Source organism: Ambystoma mexicanum, chromosome 12 (genome assembly GCF_040938575.1).
Source record: "Ambystoma mexicanum isolate Mex_15411 chromosome 12, UKY_AmexF1_1, whole genome shotgun sequence".
Classification (NCBI taxonomy): domain Eukaryota; kingdom Metazoa; phylum Chordata; class Amphibia; order Caudata; family Ambystomatidae; genus Ambystoma; species Ambystoma mexicanum.
In genome coordinates this window covers 352,578,159-352,605,710 of record NC_090936.1, presented here as the reverse complement: position 1 = coordinate 352,605,710, position 27,552 = coordinate 352,578,159, and the positions used below count along the sequence as shown (strand labels likewise).

General features: G+C 49.7%; 1 protein-coding gene across 9 annotated transcripts in view; it reads left to right on the top strand.

Annotated features, from left to right (window-relative positions):
• Positions 1 to 27,552, top strand: part of ITPR2 (inositol 1,4,5-trisphosphate receptor type 2) — a 4,412,221-nt gene that overhangs the window by 2,891,750 nt on the left and 1,492,919 nt on the right. For all 9 annotated transcript variants that reach the window (XM_069628470.1, XM_069628469.1, XM_069628465.1 and 6 more), the window contains one exon: positions 10,241 to 10,431. In XM_069628470.1, the coding sequence (XP_069484571.1) occupies positions 10,241 to 10,431 (191 nt within the window). The remainder of the gene's footprint in view (positions 1 to 10,240; positions 10,432 to 27,552) is intronic.

The following is a 27,552-nucleotide window of genomic DNA, read 5'->3' as shown; positions in this document are numbered from 1 at the left end:
AACCTGGGTGTCATCTTCAACTCCTCTCTCTCCTTATCTCTACTTCTCACCTCATATCGCTGACCTTGCCAACAAGGCCCACTTTCAGCTTCACCTCCTCAGAGGCATTCTCCCTTTCCTCACCTTCCCCCAGAAACTCAATTTCTCCAAAGCTCTGGTTCTCTCCAGGCTGGACTACTGCAACAGCCTCTTCCTCAATCTGCCTCTTTCCCCCTTCTTCAACTAATCCAGAATATGACTGCAAGACTTATCCTTGGCCTCAAGTCCAGGGACTGCATCTCTTCAGCCCTAAATCTCTCAACTGGCTACCGGTAGCTGCAAGGATCAAATTCAAGACACTGCATCATCCACATGGCGTACTCTTACGTCCTGTCCCCTTTCCTCCATACTGTATGGGCGTCCCAGAAAAATCTTCTTCCCCTTTAAGTTTAGAGGCCCGCGGGGGCGCGGCCCTGGGAGCATGCGCTTGCCTGACTCCGCCCACGGGCGCCACTTCACAGTCCCCTTTTCCGCGTTGACGGGAACAGGCCGATTTCACCAGCGCTCCTGTGTTTGGCTTCGGCCATGTAATACCACACGCTCTTCCCCGGATATTCTTCGATCTTGTCTTTTCTTTTTTCTTCTAGATACTTGGTCTTCCGACGCCACGCTCCTCGCCGGCGCATGCCGACTTCAACGGGCTTCAGCAGGTGTCCAGCCTGCAAGGGGGTCTTCCCCACAACAGACCCCCACGCCCTTTGCCTCTGCTGCCTTTGCCCCGACCACGGCTGGGAAGGTTGCTCCGCGTGCGATTCCTTGACACCTTGGACACTGAAAAACAGACTAGCTAGGTGGAGGGAGCTCTTCCAGACGTCACCTCTAAAGGACCTGAACGACTTTGTCAAACTTCGTTCGAGGCCAAAGACAAGGCCTCTATTCACCATAGCACCCCGCAGGGGCGACTCCTTTCCGAAGAAGCGCCCGACTGGGAAGGGCCTGTCGGGTTCTAGTACCAGCGCACGTACCGAGGCTAGTCCAGCTACCGGCCTTACGGCCGAGGGGTCTCCTGATCCTTCCAGTATTGGTGCTGAGAGACCGCAAGGTTATTATACCAGGGTTACTCCCGAGGGGCAACAACCTAGTACCGGCATCATGTCCGAGGGGGCTCCTTCACGCACCATTACCGGCAGTTCTGCCGAGGGCATTACACCTTCCAACACCAAGCTTCTTGGACGGTGCTGGTTCCAGCGAGCCAGGCACCACGACTCCGGCATGTGGCACGTAGCTTGACAAAATGGCTGCTCGTCCGATACCTCCTCTAGCAGAGCGGGTTGACGAACGAGTTATAAGGTGGGACATTGGTCAACCAGGTACGTGGCCTACAGGTTATCCATCAGCAGCACAGGGCAGGTTCCCCCTGCATCCCAGACAGAGTGTGCCCTGGCCCCAGCAGCCCATGGCCACTCCGTCAATATCTCCTGCCACCTCCTCAGCCTCCGAAGACAGGTTCTTCAAAAGGTTTCTAGCACTGATGCGAACGCCCCAGATGGGGTCCATCCTTCGGGATGCTATCAGACACATGCTCCCTCAGGTCACCCCACCGGTACCTTTAGTCATTCCTCCAATGGCTCCAGTGCCTCTGGCCCCAGCACTGCCTGCGCTTCCTTTGCCGGCTCTTGCTCCGGCCCCCATGCCTCTGGCAGTACAGGCGGTTCCACAGGCTCCAGTTCTCACACCACAGAACACGGCGCCCAGTACCCCTCCACCAGTTCTGGATCCTCCGAGCACTCAGGCGAACACAGATGAGGAGGAGGACCCCGACACGCCGTCGTCAGCCAGGGCCTTCCATGAACGCCTTGCGGCCCTGGTGGATTATCTGGGCCTTCCTCAGCCCGAGGTTGAGCAGCCCGAGCAGGAGGTCCTGGCAGAAGTCCTCACGCTAAGGCCCCCCTCCAAGACGGGGATCCCGATGCAGAAGGACGTTGTCCCCCTGCCCAAGAAGGGGTGGCTCAAGCCGCACTCGCCCCAACCTGTCAATCAGCCCCTCAACGCCAAGTACAGGCAGCTAGGGGGGATACACTCTTGCTTTGGGCTCATCCGCAGCTACACTCAAAGGTATTCACTGCGGCGTCACTCTATTGTAAGCCTCAGTCATCCTTGGCCACCTCGTCCTCTGCACTGCTAGGGAAGGAGAAGATCTTGGAGGCATAGGGGAAAAAGCTGTACTCCAACGCCTTCCTGCACCTGCGTCAAGCCAACGCTGATGCCATACTGGCAGCTGCTAACCAAAGGCTCTGGCGGAAAATCACAGAATTCCTCACGGAACTCCTGCCCCAAAGCCAGGCTTGCTTCAAAGCGGGACTAGGAGAAGCCAGGCTGGTAGTGTCCGATATCATGGAGTGCTCAGTGGCCCATATCGATACCTCTGGCTGGGCCATCTGCTTCGCCACGGACATGACAAGGGTGGCCTGGCTCCGGGCTACTAAGTTCAACCCGGACGTCCAGGAACGCATATTGGACCTTCCATTCGAGGGTAGTGACCTCTCCCACTCCTCCATGGATAAAGAATTAGATAAAAAGAAGACTAGCTCACAGGCTGGACACCTGCTGAAGCCCGTTGAAGTCGGCATGCGCCGGCGAGGAGCGTGGCGTCGGAAGACCAAGTATCTAGAAGAAAAAAGAAAAGACAAGATCGAAGAATATCCGGGGAAGAGCGTGTGGTATTACATGGCCGAAGCCAAACACAGGAGCGCTGGTGAAATCGGCCTGTTCCCGTCAACGCGGAAAAGGGGACTGTGAAGTGGCGCCCGTGGGCGGAGTCAGGCAAGCGCATGCTCCCAGGGCCGCGCCCCCGCGGGCCTCTAAACTTAAAGGGGAAGAAGATTTTTCTGGGACGCCCATACAGTATGGAGGAAAGGGGACAGGACGTAAGAGTACGCCATGTGGATGATGCAGTGTCTTGAATTTGATCCTTGCAGCTACCGGTAGCCAGTTGAGAGATTTAGGGCTGAAGAGATGCAGTCCCTGGACTTGAGGCCAAGGATAAGTCTTGCAGTCTTTATCTATTCTTACGAAGGCCATTCCCAAGGCATACACCCAGTCCAATCCAGGCTCCGACGAGGGGCGGGTGTCTGGAGGGTTCCGAGCTTCCAGGAACGGAGGTCCAGACAACCTGACCATTCCCTGAGTCAGCATCGCAGGAAACAACAAAGGGGGTGGGGGCAAGGGGATTTTCCAATTCCCCTCCTCCTCAGCAGACTCTCCCGTGCAATTTTGGCACCAACATTTTTCGGACCCCTGGGTCCTATCTGTAGTCTCTACGGGGTACCGCCTACCGGTCCCTCCCTCTCCTCCATCGTCCCCTCCTCTCCCACAGATTGGGACAGCAACTCTGTTGGCGGAGGTCCGGTCGCTCGTAGAGAGCCAGGCAGTGGAAGAAGTCCCAGCCTCCCTTAGAGGTTTGGGCTTCTATTCCAGGATTTTCGCCATACAGAAGAAAAACCAGGCTGGCCTGAGAGTTGTGCCTTTCCACCCTCAACCTCTCCCTACCTCTATAACATTTCAAGATGGTTACGCCAGCTCTCATTGCGGAGACACTGATTAGGGGAGACTGGATGTGCTCCCTGGATCTGAAGGATGCGTATCCACACGTCCCGATTTGGCAACAGCATCGGTCCTTTCTGTGCTTCACGATCATGGGCTGTCATTTCCAGAACAAGGTTCTACCCTTTGGCCTCAACTCAGCACCCAGGGAATTCACCAGACTGATGAATGTGGTGCCAGCTCTCCTCAGAGCCCAGGGCCCCACACCTACCCATATCTGGAGGACTGGCTTGTCCGGGTCTCAACTCCGGAGGCGGTTCTTCACACTTCTTCCGCACTTATGAACACACTCCACGACCTGGGGTTTACTATCAATCTCGAGAAGTCTCAGCTGCAACCCACGCAGAAGGTGACCTTCTTGGTCCTCATCTGGGACACCGGCTCAGAGATGGTGTTCCCTTCCGAGGACAAGATCACGGCCATCAAGAGAGCTATGACTCACTTCCTCTCCAGGACTGTGGCCTCGGCCTGGTGGTACCAACACCTACTGGGCATTATGGCGGCGGTCCTTCTGGCCGTCCCCCACACGAGACTCAGGATGAGGAGACTGCAGCTGCACTTCGCAGCTTTCTGGAATCAGGAGAGGGGCACACAATCGGAGCCTGTGGACATTCCCACGTCTGTGCAAAGGGTTATAGATGCACTCTCCTGCTGTTTTACCTTATTAATGGAATATGTGAGTTTATTTAATATTTTTTTAAGGTGCGGGGGAGGAAACGTGGCCCTGGCAAAGGACCACTATTACCTATATGTAGAGAAGAGAAAGAGGATCCAATGGTAGGAGCCCTGCCGTCCCCTGCACACTATTGATATACCATCAACTGACGGTGAAACAAAAATCTTATGAATTACATAAGTTAACATTTTTTAGAAAAATCCATGTAAGAACACACAGTGATTTAGGCATTTACTTGGTTAAAATACAACAGTTTAATCAATATAACACATTGATTGTCATTAGGTCATTTGATGCTGAGAACAAAATAAATATCAGGTAGTAAATGTTGTTTAGATGAGTATCAATCATCTACATATACAGTTCCAATGAAAAGGCTGACGCGTTTCGGGATCAACATCCCAAAAATGAATGAACTGTAAGACAGTAAAATAAATGAAAAAGATGTCAACTTACTGGCAAATGAATGGACATAAGTTTTATGTTCAGGACAATTGATTTCAAGCAAAAGCATTAGCTCTGGATCACAGTAAATCAACTTAATTTCAAAGAATATGCTTAGAACTTGTAAGTAAATATTCAGTGGATAATCTTTAGTGTTTCACAGAGGCTAATTTTAAGTAACGAATCCCAAAAGACTGCCGTTGTGACCACTATGCAATCCAGCGTTATATGCATCTATAATGTAGAAGTGCATATTTATTACCTATGTTCTCCATGTATGGGTAATGCTTATATTCATGCATTGCATCAAGTCGGGATAGAGGTGAGTATACCTTCTAGGAACTGGTTAAAGAAATCTGTCCTGGCAAATTGGGCGTCACTCATCAAATGATTCTGGGATGGAGGACTCTCCTGTTACCAGGTTGGAGACCTAAATGTAGACAGAGTACATATGATAAGTGGACTAGTTCTATTTTTAGAAACATAACACACTGTATGTATTTCACATGAAAATTCTCTATGACAAGCTCCATCCTAGTAGAGGCCTGATTCTACTCAGGTAGAACCCAGATATCTTTCATTTGGATTTTAACGTTCGTATATAAAGTGGCAAATTACGTTCACCTGTTATTTTTACCAAACATGACTATTCTAGTCTATAATACTCTGGTGACAATTCTGGAAAAATAATGGAGACATTAAGAGTGGCAGTAATAAAATTTACAGGCTCACCTCTCAATGAGCAAGAGGCTGGATCCGTGCAGCTAACATACTGCTCCTAATCAGGCGTGCTTGTGAATGTGACTGCTCCTAATCAGGCGTGCTTGTGAATGTGTTGCTCACTCATCCCTTTCTTTAGTAACAGACCGTCCTCTCGTATTCTTTTTGACCCCTTTTAAAGGCCATCATCGGGGATTTAGGGAATCATTTATGGAGGAGGGGATCACTGTGGAGGACACTCCAGTGTTTTTTGATTGCTCTTCCTATTTGAAAGCTTTGGCGAGAATATTTGGAGATATATAGTAATGGCGTCTCCTTGTTCTTGACTTTAGGGGTCAGCAATTGTTCCTTGCTTAGAACAGATGACCTCTTTTTTGCCTCATCCAAGATCGTGTGAGGATAACCCCTCTTCTCAAACTTTTCCATCAGTCTCGTGCATTCCACATCAAGGCCTGCTGGGTCAGAAATAATTCTCTTAAGCCTTAAAATTTGGCTGTAGGGCAGACTGCTCAACATTGATTTGGGATGAAAGCTTGAGAAATGTAGTAAGTTGTTGACATCTGTTGGTTTATGGTAGACATTAGTGGTGATCTGATTATTTTTTATTTCCAAACAAACATCCAGGAAGTGTAATGAAGGTGTCCCTATTTCCATTGTAAATTTGATACTGTGGTGTGTTGAATTCAAGTAGTTAGGAAAGAAATCAGTTCCTCTTGTGTCCCACACCAGATCCCAAAAATATCATCAATGAAGCGCTTCCACATTAATATCTTGCTCGACCACTCCACATTCTCCAACACATGGGTGTGCTTAAACCTATACATAAAAGTGTTTGCGTATACTGGGGCCATTGCTGACCCCATTGATGTCCCCATGACCTGCAGATAGTAATTTCCTTGAAATCTGAAATAGTTATTGTTAAGTATCAAACTTAATAGGTTCATGATGAATTGTGGGTCTCCTCTGGTTGCTTGCGAATTAAGCAATAACCATTCTACAGATTGAATACCTTCCTCGTGCGGGATGGACGTGTACAGACTGCAGACATCCAAACTGAAAAGTATGCAGTCATCACTAAGTGCTCTGACCTCTTGGATACAGTTGATGAAATCCGTGGTATCTTTGAGGTATGTTGGAGTGACTTGGATCAATGGTTGTAGTAAACGGCCGATGTATATAGATAAGGGATCAAATATGCTGTCTGTGCCGGCCACTATGGGTCTTAATGGTGGATTATCCTGGTTTTTGTGAATCTTTGGCAGCCCATAGAACACTGGTGTGATCGGATGTTGGTTGATTAGAAATTCACTTGTTTTGCTGCTAATCCATTCATTGTCAAGGGCTTCCTCCACTGTTGTTTCAATAAGCAATCGTATCCTCATGATTGGATCTCCATCCAATTTAGTGTACGTCTTGGTGTCATCAAGGAGTTCTAAGCATTTTTTTATGTAGTCCCCAGTATCCATTATCACTACGGCACCACCTTTGTCAGACGGTTTTATGGTTAGATCTTCATCTTTGGCTAATGCTTCCACATAGTCCAGTTGACATTTCTTGGCATTGTAAGGTGTTCCTATCTGGTAATTAATCCGTTTTAAATCTGCGAGGACATTTTTTTAAAAGAGATTCAAGATTGAGTTCTGAATATGTGGATCAAAGTTACTTTTCGGTCGACTTTCCAGTGTCTCCCCCAATGATTGAAGGGTTTCCAGATCTTCATCTGATTCAAAGAAGATCTTCAGCCTTAGTTTCCTTAATAGCCTCCTTTGGTGGTCCACAGACTTCAACCTACGGCGGGGCAAGCCCTTCCGGCAGCCTCTGCCTCGGGTCACTTTCACAACAGACTCCTCCCTGAAGGGCTGGTGAGCCACTCTGGACAACCACAGTGTCTATGGAGTCTGGACCCGGAAGAAGCAGGAGTCCCACAAAACTGGCTAGAGTTGAAGGCCATATTGCTGGCCCTCAAAGCCTTCCTCCCTCTCATAGAGGGCAAGACAGTACTTATCCAGACAGACAAGTCCACCAGCATGTACTATGTGTACAAGCAGGGGGGTACCAGATCCCCTCCCCTATGCAACCTCGCGGTCAGCATGTGGGAATGGCCGCTGGAGAACAACATCTACCTCATCGATGTCCACCTCCCGGGGGAGTCCAACCTCGAGGCGGTCAGACTCAGCAGACTGAGGGCGGACAATTACAAGTGGCAATTGAACAACCTGGTACTGGGGGAAATCTTCCTCAGATGGGGCATCCCCAAGTGGATCTTTTTGCCTCCCACGACAACAAGAAATACCAGCAGTTTGCCTCCTGGCAGGGGCAGAGCCCCGGCTCACTGGGCGATGCATTCCACCTACAGTGCAACTACATGTGGGCATATGCCTTCCCGCCCACCCCCCTGGTCCACAGTGTGATCTGCAGGATAAAGCAATCATGTCACCTGAGCATCATTCTGATAGCTCCCTGGTGGTTGGCGAGACCATGGTTCTCTGAGCTGCTCAGCCTATCGGACAGGCCTCCCATTCACCTACCGCTGGGCCCAGCTCCGCTCCTGACACAGCAGGGCGGCAGGGTTCTCCACCCTGCACCTCACAAACTAGTCCTTGCAGCGAGGTTCCTGAGCAAGTCACTCTAAAACTGTTGAACCTGTCGCTGGCTAACCTGGACATCATTCAGGGTGCCAGAAGCAAAGCTACCAGGAGCCAATACAAGAGCAAATGGTCTAGATTCTGTCATTGAGCCGGCTCTAAGGAGACTGACCCGCTCAAGTACTCTTTGGATGATGATCTCTCCTTTTCGGTGCACCTCGCACACTCAGGAGTTCAAGTTGACACATGCTGCACCTACATGGCAGCAACAGGGGCCTACAGGAATTCAGAGGAGGGTCTTTTTTCATCCTCTAAACCTGTGGTAAAAACATCACCTGGCGGGCCTCCACAGACTCGTAAAGTGGCCTCACCGAGTCTGGGACCTCAATGTGGTATTCTGCGCATTGGCCCACAAACCATTAGAGCCAATGGCATCCGCCGACATCCGATTGGTTACTATAAAGACACCTCAGCTCGCAGGGTCAGCGAGATCCAGGCCCTCGTGGCCTCGGAGCGCTACACCACTTTTCACAAGGATAAGGTGGCCCTCCGGACGCATCCTGCTTTCTTACCCAAGGTCCCATCCACCTTCCACCTTAACAAGGATATTGTTCTACCTACCTTCTTCTCCGATCCCAAGGATGAACTTCAGAGAGTCTTGCATCGCCTCGATGTCAGATGCGCTCTGAAGTATTACTTGGACAGGACCAAGGATTTCCGCAAGTCAGATAAACTTTTTGTAACCTTCGGAGGGGAAGAAGGCCTCCATCTCTAGGTGGATGGTCGCGGACATCAAGGAGGCCTATGAGGGGCAACACAGGCCGGTTCCGGCCAATCTGCATGCCCATTCTATCAGGGCCAAGAGCACGGCTATTGCCTTCCAACGCCATGTGCCGTGGCAGGTCATCAGTAGGGCGGCCAAATGGGCCACCCCCTCGGCTTTTTGCAAGCACTACTGTCTGGACATCACCTCTAGGTCAGACGTGGCTTTTGGGCAGGCGGTTCTGAGGAACCTGTTTACTAAAGGAGAGTCTTCTCTCCACCCTGGGGCTTGTAATCGCCCATACAGTATGGAGGAAAGGGGACGGGACATAAGAGTAATTAATAGTTACTCACTGTAGTGACTAACATACTCTTAGTGCATAGTCCACTTTCCTCCATACGTCCCACCACCCCCCCCTAATATAATACTGGTGTCATTAGGCAATGTTGCATATTGTCGATGCATCAATGGGGACTGAAGAGTGGCGCCGGTGGGCACAGTAAGGCGAGCACATGCTCCCAGGGCCGCGCCACTGCGCGCCTCTAAATTTAAAGGGGAAGAAGATTTTTCTGGTGAAAAAGGTTCCGTCTCCCATCCGTCGCGAGGGACGCCCATACCGTATGGACGAAAGGGGACTATGGACCAAGAGTATGTTAGTCACTACAGTGAGTAACTATACATTTCTGGGGCCTTAGACCTTGCTATATCCAACTTTCTCTCCCTAAATACCTCCCTGCTAGTGTCCTTCAGTCCTCTAGCTCCAACTGTCTGCAGATTTGCCGTTTTTCTAAGCGGAGAGTGGGGGGTAGATCTCTTTCTTCGGCAGAAGCCTCCCTCCGGAACAGCCTCTTTCACACTTGAGCCGGATCTCCTTAACTTCTGGAAGCTCCTCAAGACCCTCCTTTTCTCCTCTTCCTTCCCTCTCCCCCTCCCTTGCTAATGCTCCCATGCCGATTTGACTGGTCCCTTATGAGTCTTACTGGGGCCAGGCCCTAGTTGACCAGTCTCCACCAGCACCCCTATAACCAGCACTTGACCTCCGAAACCGCTCCCTGACTAGCCTACTGAGTCTGGCCCACCCCCTTCCTCGCACTAGTTGACCCTCACCCCTGTTCCCCTGGCACTTGCCCTCTCTCTTTAGCACTTGCCCAGTTCCTGGGCCCCCTCCCACCGGCACTTCCCCCTCCCCTCTCCCTTATCCATCCTTCTTCCCTGACCCTCCTCCTCCCCTTGCACTTCCTCTTCTGTACTTGCACAATCCGAATGTCACAAGGCCTAGTAGGACCAGTATTGTTTTTCTCCTCTGTCCCCCACCCCCAGCCTTGTGGCGCCTCGAAACACCTTTGGCTGTATAGGCAACATACAAATGTTCAATAAATAAATACAAAATCTGCCAGAAAATGTAAAGAGTGTTCTTCTAATAATTTGCCAGAACCCACGACTGACATATTTGCCTTCATTACTTTGAAGCCAAGAACCGTGGCATAGCCATTCCAGTTGATTTGGACAGCCAGGTGAACACCCTCTTCATGAAAAGCCATTCAAGCATGGTCCAAAGAGCTGCTATGGGATGGAGGCTGTCTGCACGCTCAGGTCCTCGTTATAAAGAGCCACTGGGAGGACCAGCCTTGGACTACAGGAATATCATTGAGAAGTTACAGGTAAGTTTGAAGATATTCGGCAATGCAAATACGATCAAGAGTTCTAAGTTCATGTTAACTTTAAAGACCAGTTTTGCCTCTTGGTTTAGCTTAAAATAAATCACAAAATGGTTAGTATGTCAGCCTTCATCCAATTGTGTTTTGTGTTGGTATACGTCTTATAATTACCTCTTCTAACCTGATCTGCCTCACTTGTAATTAAACAAGGTTGAGTGGTCAAAAGCACACATTCAGTTCTAATATCATAATCTGAGAGTTTATGATGAGTTATCAGTGGACAGAAAAACCATTTAGGAGCCCATAATTAATAAATTAATTATTACTTCATGTCTTGGTTTCTTAGCCTATATTCAAACAACTTTGAGGTAAGATATAATGAATGGCTCTGTGTTTGGGGGGTGGATGTTTAAAGGATTTAAAGTGTAATCATGATGATAGCAGGAGAAAAAGCCAATGGGCTAGAATGAGTGGTATCCGAAATCAATGGCAAATATTTGGTAAGTTATAACCACCCTGCAGCTGGTGCTCCCAGAACATTGTCTGTTGAAAAATGCTTGTGGCATAACAGAACATAAATACTCACAGTTTATCAAGCCTTGAAAGTTTCTGGTCACCAGAGATAAAAAAGCGGTGCATAGTACAAAACTGTGGGAAGTATGTGATGGCTCTAATGTGCAGCTTCTTCTCAAAGACACTTTATGTTTAGAAATTGATCCTGGTGCAGGCTGGTCTCTGAAATCTCAAAACAGCCACTAGGGGCACAGCAGCGACTCCTGCCTGACTATCAAAGAACCCTGGCTCTGGCTCCATAAAACAATTCTCTCGCTAGTGTGAGGGGTCAGAAATGTGAGGCAGACAATTTTGTAAAGAGTGTTTAAGTTCTGCCATTTTAATAAATAAAACAGGTTGAATAAAAACTTCACTATTGTGAGAAACCAGAAGATGTCTCACCCACTAGTCCCAGGAGATCTGTCATCCAGGTGGTCAAGATACGGCCATCGCTTTTGGATCAAGTTCCTGGGGGTGGACCAGTGTGGGAGGATCACCTGGGTGAGGGGTCTTCGGGGAGTGGGAGTTGTACACCAGATCTTGAGACGCGGTATCCCCTTCCCTATAACACCTTTACCCCATCCTACCAAGAAGGATATTTAGGAACTCTTCCCTCCTCCCCATTTAAAACACAAACACGTTCTCACAAACAGCCTGCCATGAGAGAAAACAAACTAACACTGAGCCGTTTATCTGATGTGTCCCAATACAATGGTCTGGCAATTACTGACCATCACACACACACCTGACTTCCATTAAGCTTTCCCACGCAGATTAAAGGCACGAGAGCACACTCGGGAGCACACTCTGAGCAAGGCAAAACACACGAGGAAACAGCAGTTCCAAGATGGCAGTTTAAACAGAGACGAAAGTCGGTAAAACAGAAGGGGATCGCAAGGAGGGAAGTTCCCTTGACCTGAACCCTCGAGATTAGAAAGAATAAGACGAGGATAACAGGCTGAAGAATCCTGCATTGTGTGTCAGAGTTACCCGGGGCCCTCCCACGTCAATAATCAAGGTAGGGAGAATCACCAGCCGCGGTGGTACTGTCCTTGCTCCAAAAACAAAGCAGCGTCAGTGAAATCAACACATCCGGTGATTTGGGGACACCGACATAAGACTGGTCTGTGTTGCAGCCAAGGTTTCAAGCGGCAACATTGTATGGCGAGTGCTGAAACGAACATTGTTTGAAAAACATGTGATAAAAGATGCAAGTAAAGTTGAACTGCTGATGAGTGATTGAATTTTGAAACCAAGGTACAATACCTTTTGACCGAGTAGTCTGTCACAGCGTGTGTGCTTAATCGAAGGTCTCTGTAAGGTATCCAGCTGAAAAGTAAAAAAGTTGTAGAGAATTGTGAATCAAAGTGGTCTTGCAACAGGTCAATCTAAAGTCTTCGATGTTGATACAGTAAAGAAGGTTTGTGGCAAAGTAGAATAAAGTTGGTCTGAGCCCGGCAGAGGGAGATCGACTGAAAGCAATGTGTTAAAGTGGGTTTGAGCCCGGCGGAGCGGGACACAGGGTGAAGTGAAAATCACCCAAGAAGGCTTTGTATTAAAGTGGGTCTGAGCCCGGCGGAGGGGCATCCGGGGTGAAGCGAAAATCACCCAAGAAGGTGTTGAATTAAAGGGGGATTGAGCCTGGCGTAGGGGGACACAGGGTGAAGCGAATATCGCCCAAGAAGGTTTTGTGTTAAAGTGGGTCTGAGCCCAGTGGAGGAGGACCCGGGATGAACAGAAAATCCCCTGAGAATTTAGACCTGTGAAATCCTAAGACGAAAGCAACTTTGATGTTTGTCGAGTTGCATCAGGCCCTCTGAAAAGAGACTTTGAATGGCAAAGAGACTTTGGCACAGAAGGCCATGATGTTGAACTTTTGAATTCCACCCTCGTGCTAGAGAAGCCAGAGACTGTGCTAAGCTCGAGTGTGCCGCCTTGTCCCGTTCTGAAAACATGGGGAAGGTAAACCAACAGCTTGAATATCCTGACATATCATTTCTTGAACGCTTTTCTTTTGCATAACATTGTTTCCCACACTATTTGTATTTAGAAGTAAGGATTGGCAAGAGGTTTATTAGAATAGGCCCTTTTATTTTGACAAGTCACCACTAGGACTGCATTATTATTATTTGATGGTCGTCGCTTGCTCCCATCTTTAGATTTAGGATTAGATAGGTGTCTTTCAAACCCGATTCAAGTTTAATGAATACCCTTGAACTGTGATCACTTGTGCCTGTCTTACCGTTTGATACCATGCCTTCCTTACACTATTCATACTCTAATGTGGATTTCCCTTCCTACAGTAAACTAAAAGGGTACACTGTAGCCAAGGGATCGCTAACCCTCACACTTAGACAACAATCAAAACAAAAAGGTATAATATGGCAACTCATTTCAACAAATGTACAACATATAACCTGATTACAGTATAAAGAATGTCTCTTGTCATGGACTGGGTGATCTCCACTTCTCCAGATACAAACAAGGGTTTCTTCACAGTTCAAAGGAAAACCAAGGAAATTCGACTTTAACACAAAGTTGCATTGTTTCAATTAAGTAACTTGTGTGAGAAACCGGGGGGCGGCCTCAAATTTACTCCCCTGGCATCCTTTGTTCGGGGGTCCAGGGAAGGGCCATCGCATTTGGATCCCGACCCTGGGGGCGGACAAGCAAGGGACGATCACCTGAGTAGGGAGTTCTTGGGGATTGGAGAGGGGACGCCCAAGGGCGAGGCATGGTATCCCCCTTTCCTTTTACCAACTTACCCTACCCTCCTTTAGCCTTCATTGGCTATTGTCAATCCTGTCCTTTGTCCCTTTCTTCCAACCTACAGGAAACTTAGGTCAGGAAAAGGCAAACGGAGATACCACCTACTTCTCTTACCAAACCCCGTTCCTACAGGAGAGTGAGGAAAGAACAACCAGAATCAAAAGGGACTTCATCTTATAAAGTTCTTCCCCCTTAGATTATACCAAGTACTGGGACAAGGAAGAAGACTCATAGAGGCTGGGAGGATAAAAGAACAATTATATAATTATAATACTCTTACGTCCCGTCCCCTTTCCTACATACTGCATGGGCGTCCCTTCCTAGGGACAGGAGACTGAACCTTTTTCACCAGAAAAAACCTTCTTCCCCTTTAAATTTAGAGGCACGCGGGGCGCGGCACTGGGAGCATGCGCTACCCTGACTCTGCCCACCACCGCCACACCTCTGTCCCCTTTTCCGCGTCGACGGGAATGGGCCGATTGTACAGACGCTCCTGGGTTTGGCTTCGGCCATGTAATTCAATGCGCTCTTCCCCGGATTCTTTTTGTCTTCTTTTTGTCATTCAGGTACTTGGTCCTCCGGCATCATGGTCCTCTTACGGCGCATGTCAACTTCAGCTGGCTTCACCAAGTGTCCAGCCTGCGAAGGGCTCTTCCCTACATCCGATCCCACACTCTTTGCCTCCGCTGCCTTGGCCCCGACCACGGCTGGGAAGGTTGTACAGCGTGCGACACATTGACTCCACGCGCACTAAAGAACAGGCTAGCTAGATGGAGGGAGCTCTTCCAAAGGTCGCCTCCAGAGGACTTGAAGGACTTAGTCAGTCAGCGATCGAGGCCCAAGGGACGGCCGCTATTTTCCATCGCACCCCGTAAGGGCGACTCCTTTCCGAGAAAACGCCAGAGCGGGAGGAACCTCTCAGTTTCTCGCACCGGCACACATACCGATGCTAGTCCAGCTACCGGTCTCATCAGATCCTTCCGGAAGCGGTGCTGATAGACCGCAGGGTTCTTTTACCGGTTGTTCACCTGAGGGGCTACGCCATTGTACCGGCATTATGTCAGAGGGGGCGCCTGCGCACAGCACTACCGGCGACTCTACTGAGGGCAATACGCCTACCAGGCCTTGGCCTGAGGTGCAGGGTAGGCCTCATGCTCCACCACCAAGAATCTTGGAGGAGGCTGGGCCCAGGGAGCCAAGCACCACGACTTCGGCACGAGGCACACAGATCGACAAAATGCCCGCCGCGCCAGACAAAATGGCTGCTCGTCCGATGCCACTCCTAGTAATGGAGCAGGCGGAAGAACGAGTTTCAAGGTGGGACTGGTGTCAATGAGGTACGTGGCCTACAGTGGTGTCCAGTCAAATGGTCAAAAACAAAGGATCGAATGACCATTTGATCGACAGTCAAATGATCGGAAAAAAAAAGGTTGAATGTATTTATTTATTTATTTATATATATATTTTAGTTTGGGTTGGTAAAAAAATGTTTTTAATAAAGAAAACAGGGGGTTGGGGGAACGCCCCTCCCCCATTAAAAAAAACTCTTTTTTTCGGTCATTTTACTGTTGATCAAAAGGCTTTCGATCCTTTTGTTTTCAACCATATAACTGGCAACCGACTACAGTTTATTCATCAGCAACGCAGGGCAGGTTCCCCCTGCAGAGCGTGCTCTGGCGCCAGAAGCCCCCAGCCACTTCGTCAATATCTCCTGCCACCTCTTCAGCCTCCGAAGACAGGTTCTTCTAAAGGTTCCTGCCCCTCATGCGAACCCCACAGATGGGGGCCATCCTGAGCGAAGCAGTCAGGGACTTGTTCCCTCCGGTCAGTCCACTGGCGCCTATAGTCATTCCTCCCATGGCTCCGGCACCACAGGTCCCAGCGCAGCCCCCGCTGTCCTTGCCAGCTCCTTTGATTCTGGCTCCCCTGCCTCCCCAGTGCAGGCGGCTGTACAACAGCCTCCGCAGCAGCCTCTGGTCCCCACACCTCAGCCCACGGCACCCAGCACTCCTCCACCCGCTCCGGACCAGCCGGACACTCTGGTGGATACAGACGAGGAGGAGGACCCTGACACGCCATTGTCAGCCAAGGCCTTCCACGACAGGCTTGCAGGTCTGACAGAATATATGGGCCTCCCTCAACCCGAGGTCGAGCAGCCCGAGGAGGGGGTCTTGGCAGATGTCCTCACCCTAAGGCCCCCTACCAAGACAGGTATCCCGATGCAGAAGGATGTCGTGGCTCTGGCTAAGAATAGGTGGCTCAAGCCACACTCAGCCCAACCTGTCAATCGGCACCACGATGCCAAGTATCGACAGATGGAGGGGATTACACTCTTTTTGTCGGCGCACCATCAACCGCACTCTTCAGTGATCGCTGCAGCGTTACTCTACTCTAAGCCTCAGTTGTCCTCGGCCACCTCGTCCTCAGTGCTGCTAGGCAAGGAGGAGAAGATCTTGGAGGCGTACGGGAAGAAACTGTACTCTAACGCCTCGCTGCACCTTCATCAGGCCAACGCGGATGCCATGCTGGACGCCGCTAACCAGAGGCTTTGGCGGGAAAGAGCAGACTTCTTTCCAGAACTTCCGGTGTAGAGCCAGGCACGCTTCAAGACGGGTCTAGGAGAAGCCAAGCTGGTTGTGCAGGACATCATGGAGTCCACCCTGGCCCACATCAATACCTCTGGCCGGGCCATCTGCATCGCCACGGGCATGAGAAGGGCAGCCTAGCTTCGGGCTACTGAGTTTAACCCTGACGTCCAGGAACGCATATTGGACTTTCCATTCGAATGTAGTGACCTCTTTCACTCTACCACTGACGAGGAATTAGATAAAAAGAAGCACATCTTGTAAACTGCGAAGTCTTTATCCTAACGAAGGCCACAGCCAATGCGTACACCCAGTCGCATCAACGCTCCAACAGGGGGCGGTTATTTGGCAAGTTCCGGTGCTTCCAGGGACAGAGGTCGCGGCAGCCTGATCGCTCGCCGAGTCAGCACTGGCACAAGCAACAAAAAGGGGGAGGCAAGGTCTTCTTCCAATCCCCCTCCTCAGCAGCAGCCTTGGAAGGAAAAAAAAGCATGACATGTACCTTCGGGTCCACGTTTCTCCGATGGGGGGAAGGCTTGCCTCTCATGTGCAATTTTGGTGCCAGAACTTTGTGGACCCGTGGATACTTTCTGTAGTATCCACGGTGTACTGCCTACCGATACCTCCCTCTCCTCCCTCCTCCCCTCCACTTCCACAGATTGGGACGGCAACTCAGTTGGTGGAGATCCGGTCGCTTGTCGTGCCAGGCAGTGGAAGAGGTCCCATCCTCCCAGAGAGGATTAGGCTTCTATTCCTGGATTTTTGCCATACAAAAGAAGAACCAGGCTGTCCTGAGAGTTGTGTTGGACCTATCCACCCTCAACCTCTCCCTCCCTCTTCAGAAATTCAAGATGGTTACGCCAGCACTCATTGGAGAGACACTAGACAAGGGAGACTGGATGTACTCCCTGGATCTGAAGGACGCCTACCTACACGTCCCAATTTGGCAGCCACATCGCTCCTTCCTACGCCTCAGGATCATGGGCTGCCATTTCCAGTACAAGGTGCTACCCTTTGGCCTCAACTCAGCCCCATGGTATTTACCAGACTCATGAATGCAGTGGCAGCCCTCCTCAGGGCCCAGGGCCACCATGTCTACCAATACCTAGTGGCTTGCTCCTCAAGGTGAGATCTCCGATGCTAGTTACACACACTTCCTCCGTAGTTATGAGCACACCTCACAATCTGGGGTTTACTATCAACCTCAAGAAGTCTCTGCTGCAGCCCATGCAGAGCCTCTCCTTCCTGGGCCTCATCTGGGATACAAACTCCGAGAAGGTCTTTCCCTCGGATGACAAGATTATCAAGAGGGCCACTACACACTTCCTTACCAGAACAGTGACCTCGGCCTGGTGTTACCAACACTTACTGGGTATCATGGCAACGGTCCTCCTGGCCATGCCACACACGAGATTCAGGATGAGGAGATTACAGCTGCATTTCGCAGCCTCATGGAATCAGGAGAGGGGCTCCCAAGCGGTGCTGGTCAGCACACCGCAGTCTCTCCACTTGGAACTCACTTGGTGGTCCAGGGACTGCAACCTGCGGATGGGCAAGCCCTTCCGGCAGCCATCTCTGCAGGTCACCATCACTACAGACTCCTTCCTAGAGGCTGGGGAGCCACTCTGGACAGCCACCGAATCCATGGATTTTGGAGCCGGCAGGAGAAGGAGTCACACATCAACTGGCTGGAACTCCAGGCCATCTGGCTAGCCCTCAGAGCTTTCCTTCCGCTAATTGGGAGCAAGACCATCCTCATCCAGATGACAACTCCACCAGCATGTACTATGTCAACAAGCACGGGGTACCAGGTTACCTCTGCTTTGTAGTCTAGCGGTCAGCATGTGGCAGTGGGCCCTGGAGAACAACATCTACCTCATGGCCGTCCACCTCCCGGGGGAGGCCAACTTGGAAGCAGACAGACTCAGCAGACTTGGGGCAGACAATTACGAATGGCAATTGAACGACCAGGTGCTGCTGGAGGTCTTCAGCAGATGGGGGCACCCTCAGGTGGATCTGTTTGCCTCCTGGAAGAACAGGAAGTACCATCAGTTCGCGTCTTGGCAGGGGCAGGGCCCCGGCTCCCTGGGTGACGCATTACAGATACGGCATGACGGCCTACACCTTTCCTCCCACACCCCTTGTCCACAGGGTAATCCGCAAGATAAAGGAGGCTTGTCACCTCAGCATCATTCTGATAGCGCCATGGTGGCTGGCGAGAACGTGGTTCTCCGAACTGCTCAGCCTCACAGACAGACCGCCCATTCACCTTCCGATGGGTCCAGCCCATCTCCTGTCCCAGCAGAGGAGCAGGATCATTCACCCCGCTCTACAGAAGTTAGCCCTTGCAGCGTGGTTCCTGAGCAGGTCACACTCAGGCACCTGAGCCTATCCCAGGCTAACCTGGAGATCATTAGGGGCGCCAGGATTAAGGCTACCAGGAGCCAATACAGGAGTAAATGGACTAGGTTCTGTCATTGGGCAGACTCTAAGGAGATCGACCCCCTTAGGTGCACTCTGGATGATGTGATCTCCTTTTCGGCATACCTGGTGCACTCTGGCGTGCAGGTGGACACATGTCGCACCTATTTGGCAAGCATAGGGGTCTACAGAAATTCGCAGGAGGAGGTCTTCTCCTCTTCCAACCCAATAGTCAAGAAACATCTGGCGGGCTTGTCCAGGCTCTACCCTCCCATCAAGAAGCCACACCCCATGTGGGACCTCAATGTGGTGTTGGGCGCCTTGGCGCACAAACCCTTCGAGCCAAAGGCGTCCACTGAAATCAGGCTGGTCACTATTAAGACAACTTTGTTGGTGGGACTCACCTCTGCCCGTAGAGTCAGCGAGATCCAGGCTATGGTGGCATCAGAACCCTATACCACTTTCCACAAGGATAAGGTGGTCCTGCGGACTCACCAGGCGTCGCTACCTAAGGTACCCTGCGCTTTCCATCTAAACAAGGAAATAGTCTTACCTATGTTTTTCACTGACCCCAAGGACGAGGCTCAGAGAGTCTTGCACTGTCTGGATGTCAGGTATGCTCTGAAATTGTATCTGGACAGGACCAATGGCTTCCGCAAGCCAGGAGCACTTTTTGTCACCTTTGGGGGCTGCAGACCTGGGTATCAAGAATCCAAGGCATCTATTCCACGATGGATGGTTGCGGCCATCAAAGAGGCCTATGAGGGGCAGCACAAGCCTCTGCCAGCTAACATGCATGCTCACACGGTCAGAGCCAAGGCCACGGCTTTCGCATTCCAGCAGCAGGTTCTGTGGCAAGTCATAAGTAGGGCGGCCACCTGGGCCACCCCTTCGGCGTTCTGTAAGCATTACTGTTTAGGCTCCGGCTCCAAGTCAGACGCGGTCTTCGGACAGGCAGTTCTTAGGAATTTATTTGCTTAAGGGGGGTCTCCTCTCCACCCTTGGGCTACATTCAGTTGTAATCGCCCATGCAGTATGGAGGAAAGGGGACAAGACGTAAGAGTAATTATAAGTTACTCATCGTATACTCTTAGTCCTTAGTCCTCTTTCCTCCATACATCCCAGCATCCTCCCCTCTAATAATACTGGTGTCATTAGGCAATGGTAAATATTGTCGATGCGTCAATGGGGACTGCGGTGTGGCGCCGGTGGGCGGAGTCAGGGTAGTACATGCTCCTAGGACCACCCCCCGCGCGCCTCTAAATTTAAAAGGGAAGAAGGTTTTTTCTGGTGTAAAAGGTTTTATCTCCCATCACTAGGAAGTGACGCCCATGCAGTATGGAGGAAAGGGGACTAAGGACTAAGAGTATGTTAGTCACTATGGTGAGTAACTTATAATTTATAATGCATGACTCCCATAGGACACACCATGATAGTACTGTGACTAAGAAGAGAGAGTCAGGAGGAATACAGACTTCCTATGTGAAACACCACTATGGTACTAGGACTAAGAAGAAGCAAACAGAGACACACCAGCATACTCAATGGAGATGCCCCAATAAAAAGGCTAGGCAAGATCTGGCTATTGAAACTAAGTATACCCACCTGCAATCCATTAACCAGTCAGAGGTGTATAAAAGGAGGGAGAAAGCAGCAACAGCAGTAGCAGTCCTGGAAGTGACATAAGCAGATGTGGTCGTAAAGCCAGAAGAGAAGCTGAAAGGAGGCGAGACTCTGAGGGGAGCAGCTGTGTGCAGTGCAGCAGCCTGGAAAGTGCCCACACCCTGGGGACTAGGAAGGCTGTTGGTCCTGGCAGTTGTGGCTTAGGAGCTGGAGCTCCTTGGGACAAAGGCGGGGAAGAGGAAGGAGGCTAGATCAGTGGCCATTCTTTCCCCAATTAAGAGGAGTGCTTGCCCTCCTGGGGCACTCTGATAGTGCTGGAGTGCCTGAGGGGTAGAGGAAGAACCCCTAGAGGCATTTAACAATGTTTGTGGCAAGCGCAATAGAAAGGAAAGTCTTCAAACGGGAGCCGGTGAGTGTGAGCGGCTGATAAATCCTGTGCAACATTGATTTAGAGTGCTAGAGCAAGAACTTCCATGCTTCACCTTCAAACCATACTACTTTTCAACAAACAGGGCTAAGGTTGGCTTTATCGTATTGCATCTTGCTGGAAACGCTCTAGCATGGGCTATGCCACTGGTAGCTGCTAGGGACCCCTTGTTAGACAACTATGATGAATTCGTCCAGGCATTCACGGCCATGTTTGATCGTCCAGATCAGGTATTCTCGGCCCAGGAGAAGCTGCTTGAGTTCCAGAAAAGCAACCAGGATATGTTGACATACGTAACCCGATTCAAGCAGTTATCTAAAGAAGCAGACTGGTCACCCGAGGCTTGCTTTACCTTGGTCAGAAAAGGACTCAATGACGAGGTGAAAGATGAATTGGCCAGAGTGGCTCGTCCAGGATCTGTCCTTGCAAATAGACTTGCGTCTTTAGGAAAGGAAGGCCGAGAAAAGACAGAGTCGTACTGCTCAGTCAAGACTTTTGCCAGTCTATCCCAGCCCTAGAGAAGCTCCTCAAGCAGCACAGACAGAAGCAGAACCAATGCAGTTGGGGGCTCTGAGAGGACCTCTGACTCCGGAAGAAACAACTCGAAGAATCAACAGTGGACTATGCATGTACTGCGCCTCTGACAAACACCTTGTCAGGAACTGTCCTATAGCCCCATCAAGACGATCGTGAATGGAGCCCAGCTTCGGGAGAACAATGATCGCTCCTTTTTCTCCGCATCACTGGGGCCGTCTCAAGGTTCCACCCTGGTTATCCTTCAAGTGACCCTGGCTTCGGCCACGTGAGTGGCTCACCCGGTCCTAGCATTGGTTGACTGTGGTGCCATGTGCATTTTCCTGGATGAACAAAGGTCTACCCATCATCGGATACCCCGAGAGTCCAAAGAATTGGTGCAGGCCGTGGAAGGAATTGACAGTCGTCCCCTTTCTTCTGGACCCATTACTCCGCAAACAGCAGAACTCCTGCTATCCATCAACAACCATCAGGAAAGAGTGAGTTGTGACATCTTAAGAGCTGCTCACTATCCAGTGGCCCTGGGAATGCCCTGGTTACAACGCCATAACCCATATATTAACTGGGAAGCACGATCCCTATTCCTGGCATCAGAATATTGCCTCACACATTGTCTTACCCAATCAGCTCAGCAAGAGGTTAAATCCGAGAACGATCAACCCAAGAAACAGCAAATCATGGTTTTCAACATCAACCAGGTTCCAGAGGCTTATCAGTCCTTCTCTGATATTTTTTCTACAGCCATCGTGTAGTCCTTGCCCCCCCACAGACCAGAAGATTGTGCCATTGAAACCGATAAGGATGCAGTCGTACCCTGTGGACAGATGTTTGTGCTAACGGAACCGCAGAAAAGAGCCCTTCGGGAATATCTAGACATCAACCTGGCTAATGGAACAATCCCTCCTTCCAAATCCCCAGCAGGGGCATCTTTATTATTTGTCCCTAAAAAAGAGACCAAGGAACTCCATCCATGCCTGGACTACAAAGGCCTTAACCAATGCACAAGAAAGGATCGGTATCCTCTACCCCTTATCTCAGACATCCTGGAAGCCCTTAGGGGTGCCGTGATGTTTACCAAATTGAATTTAAGAGGAGCCTACCATCTCATCTGCATAAGGAACGATGATAAATGGAAGACTGCCTTCCAGACTCCCTTTGGACACTTTGAATACCTGGTCATGCCTTTCGGCCTTTCTAATGCCCCTGCTGTCTTCCAGCGATTTATGGACAGGGTCTTTTCGGATATGCTGTTCCTGTTTGTCATTGTTTATCTGGATGACATCCTGGTATACTCAAGAGATCCAGCTTTGCATCAAGAACATGTGACTTTGGTTTTGGAGCATCATCTATTGGCCAAACCTGAGAAATGCATCTTCCATGTAACCACTGCATGATATCTGGGATTCTTTTTAAATCCACAAGGCATAGCTATGGACCACTCCAAAGTCTCAGCCATTACATCATTGCCTACTCCTTCTTCGGTGAAACAAATAGTCATTCTTGGGATTGGCAAACTTCTACAGGAAATTCATACCAAATTTCTCCTTGCTCGTCCAGCCAATCATAGCCCTATTAAAGAAGGATGTGCCCTACATCTGGACCACAGCTCAAGAGACAGCCTTCAATGATCTAAAGAAAAGATTCACAGAAGAACCAGTTCTACGACAACCAGATGTCACTAAACACTTCCTGGTTGAGACAGATCTCTGATTATGTCATAGGAGCAGTCTTAAAACAAGGACAAGAAGACAAATTAGAACACCCCATTGCATACCTCTCCAGGACATTAAGCATCAGCGAAACACACATCCGTCAGGCTTTCATAGATTGGCAACATCTTCTTCTAGGGCCAAGATATCCTATCCAAGTGTGAACCGACCACAGGAACTTACAAGTACTACAGTCCCTGGAGTGTAGAAACAGTCGACAGGCCCGCTGGGCCTACTTCTTTGCTCAATTTCAGTTTCGGATATCATACATTCAAGTCTCAGCAAATACACTCGCAGATGCCCTATCCAGGCGTCAAGATTACATACTTGATGAGCCATTACCTCTTCCCAGGATGTTTCCTGACAAAATATTCATTTCTCAAACTGGAACACTTCTGGACGAGATTGGAACCGAGACCCAACCTTCAGATCTATGGAAAGAATACACTAGTAACAACCCATGGACTCTGACATCCAAGGATGGTCTGCTCTTTTAAGACACTGCCTTGGTGGTCCCTACACCGAATCTCAGAGAAAAGATACTACGTCTTTGTCATGACTCCTTCTTCTCAGGACATCGAGGTATTAAGTCCACATTTCGGACCCTTCAACCACAGTTTTGGTGGCCAAGGATGCATTGGGATGTCGAGTCCTATATTGAAACATGTGCTACCTGCAAGCAGAACAAATGTGACAACCAAAGACCAGCTGGACTCCTTCTACAACAGGAGCGTCCATCACATCCTTGGAAAGCAATAGCCACTGATTTCATCGTGGATCTTCCACCATCCCAGGGTCACACTACCATCATGGTCACGATCGATCTTTTTTCGCACATGGCTCATTTCACGCCACTGAAAAAACTACCATCTGCCAGCGACATGGCCAGAGTTTTTGTTAAGGAGATCTTCAGACTGCATGGTCTACCCTCTAAGATCATATCGGATCGAGGTCCTCAATACACATCCAGGTTCTGGGAACATTTATGCTGTCTGCTGGAATCAAAAGAGCTCTGTCGTCTGGTTATCATCCCCAGACCAACGGAATAACTGAAAGGATGAACCAAACTCTTGAACAATACCTTTAGTGCTTCTCCTCCTAGGTCCTGGATGACTGGTCGATTCTACTACCAGGGGCTGAGTTTGCCTATAACAATTCTGAACATTCAACAACAAGGACAAGTCCTTTTTTCTGCAATTTAGGATATCACCCATCGGTCCTTCCCACAGTTTTGCCTTATCCCAATCTGGTTCCTTCCGTGGATGCATGGATAACTGACCTGACAACAGTACACAAAAATGTCAAGGAACACTTACTAAAGGTCAGCACGGATATCAAGAGATTTGCAGATACCAAACTCTGACCTGCACCCGCCTACTCCCTTGGGGGCAAGGTGTGGTTAGCAGCTCGATATCTACCCAGACATCTAAGAACAAACAAATTGTTGCCACGTTTTTATGGTCCCTTCATCAAGATCCTCAATCCTGTGACCTTGCGACTACGACTCCCCAGGTCATGGAAGAGAATCCATCCTGTCTTCCACTCTTCCTTGCTGAAACCCTATCATCCATCTACAAGAACCCAGATACGACCCCCTCCGGTTATCAAGGGCAACCAGCTTGAATAGGAGGTGTCGAGGATATGCGATTCAAGATACCGAAGAGGCCATCTGCAATATCTAGTTGAGTGGAAGTGGTATCCTCCTAGCGAGCGAACCTGGGAACCCAAGGACAATGTTCATGCCCCCGATTGGTTAATCGATTTCATCAGATTCATCCAGGCAAACCCAGAGGGGCTGGGTTTCGGAGGGGGATTGCTGTCATGATTCTACGTGACCGTCCATTTCTTTCTGTCAGGATGATTCGTCGCTGCTTGGCGGCGTCCATTTTTACTTCCAACATGGCCGCCACACAAAGAAACAAGGGCACTCTAGTCTTTGGTCTTGTTGACAATGTCATCATTTAAGCGCCGCTGAGACATGTGGTCGGTGCGTCTCAACGCTCGGTATGGTTGTCGTGCTCGGCGCTTCTTTGTGTTTTCCTTCCTTGCCCTCTCCTGGTAGTGCCGTCCCTGGGTTGCCCTGCTGAACCTTCTGTGTTTTCGGCTTGTTCCTGGAACATCGCCGCTATCCTTTTCTACTTACCTTACTGCCTCGCTCGTGAGCTGTTGCTTGTGGGGTCGCTCTTGAACCGCTGTACTAGTGCATTCTTCTGTCTATCTGGCAGCGGCAGTCACCGTCTGTCTGTTTGATACTTGCACTACTTACTTCCTGGATTCCTGTTACATTCACTACATAGTCCTATGGCTTGAGCAGGGTCCTGTCCACCACTGGCATGCTTGCTCCAGTGTCTCTCAAGCCAGTAGAAGGCTGGACATTCAGGAGGACACTTCTCAAAACCCTACGGGTGTTCTGTGGGATTGTAACCAGTACTTCTGCATACTGGTCCCAGGCCCCAAGGTACACTAGGGAAAGCTCTACAGGAGCACTGGATGTGATTCCTGTAGAGGAGGGGAGGACAGTGGCCTCCACCTCAGACATGGGGTAAGGGTAGGTCAGGCAGACAGCCTGGACTCCAAGTGCCTTACCTTTACACTTGGGGTCGCCCTTCTTGTGATCCAGAGCACCACAGTCCCAGCAAGTTCCAGGAATGTGGGGTACGGTACTGGAACCACTGAGCGCCTGCTTTGCAGCAGGTGGACCACTACTCTTACTCCTTCCCACTTTGGACTTATCCCCACTAGATTTTTGGGTCTTAGGAGAGGAAGGTGTTGGTTTACCCGACAGTGATTGCTTCTGGGACTCATCAGCCTTCTGAAAGGTCCCCTTTTCTTTGTCCTCGTCCTTCCCACCGGAGTCCTTAGTCAGCCAGCCTGGCCAGCTTAAAGGGATCTAAAATGTTCTGGTCAGCAACATACTGACGCAGCTCTGATGAACAGGGTTCAGAAAAATGCTCAAAATACAAAAGGTGGGACAATTCAACAAAGGTTTTCACCTTGTGTCCATTAATCAACCCCATCATGTTCATGTGTGCAGTACTCAACCAGTCAATCCAAGACACATTCTCTTTTTTCTTAAATTCCCTGGACCTTTTAATGTATTGGGTAGGTGTCTTGCCAAACTTGGCAATCAAAGCAGACTTCATACACTCATACTGGCCCCTTTCCTCCACACTCTGCTTAACTAACACTTAGCCCAATCTCTTTTATTAACATCATGGATTCCTCAAGCCATCTCAAATGCTTCAATCCATTGGAGGATATCAGAACCCTTCACATACACACCAACCAAATCTTTCATAAACTTAGTGGCTGGGGAACTGACACTCTCAACTGGTTTACCTGAAGTCTCCACTCTAGCTCTCTCGAGCGGAATCTTCTGGTGCTCAGTGTCCCTACCTTTGAGATTCACTTGTTGCGCCAACTCATCTTTCTTCAATTCAGCTTCTGTTTCCAACTTTTTATATTGAAAGGTTATCTGTTCCTGTTGAAGCTCCAATTTTAAAAGTTCAATCTTCAGGGCTTCCCCCTGAAAAGCAGTGCTGGGTTTGGAAATAGAGGCAGTAGGAGTGGTGGCACTCCCAGAACCAGATTCAACAGCAGCCCAAGGGGCAGGGTCCTCAATGGTTGCATTCCCCCCTTCAAGAGCTTCACAATCAGTCTGGTAGTCCACCAGGGTAGCTATCAGCTCAGCCCTAGACTTCTCCTCACAGTCTAACTCCCTGGCTTCACAAGCACTCTGGAGAGCCTCTAAGCTCATCCTAGTTAGTTTACCATTTGCAATAGATTCCATTGTTTGTAATGTAGTTATCTAGTACACAACTAACCCTCAGTTTAACAAAGTGTAGATATTTTGTAAGTGGCAAGGTTACACACTGATTCTTAAACCCATAAGCAACCCACCTGTCATGATTCCTGCCCCTCATGTCCCCAGCCCTCCAAGATGTCAGGCTGGAGCCAGGCCACAATCACCTACATGGCCCTCGAGGGCCTCTCCATCCCTCCAAAGACCCACTTGGAGTCAGACTTGGCGCTTGTGGCACCAGACTCACTCACTCCGATAGGATAACATTGGGGATTGGACGTGTAGGGCATTGATGGGGACAAGATGGATGCCCCCACATATTTCGGTTCCCAGAATTGCATGTGTGGTCTAGTCTTTTGGGTGTGGTTCAGCCCAGACACACCTGGGATACCCAGAGACTATTTAAGCCACACCCAGGCTGAGAAACACGCTTTGCGTTTTCTGCACCTGCAGCGTAACACTCACCGTGTTTGGATCGGTCTCCAGTAGGCCTGCATCTTTCTTCTGTGCTCAGCTTCTGCAAGAACAAGAACACCGTTAGGAACAGCCTTACCTTGCGGTGCTTCTGCCGATCATTCATCGCTCCTTCTGTTCTGCGGGCATCTTCGGTGGTGTCATTCCCATCCCGGCACGCCGCTTCCTAAGGAAAAGGGAAAAGAACAGAAAAAAAGGCATTTGTAAGCATTCGGCAAATCTTCGCTT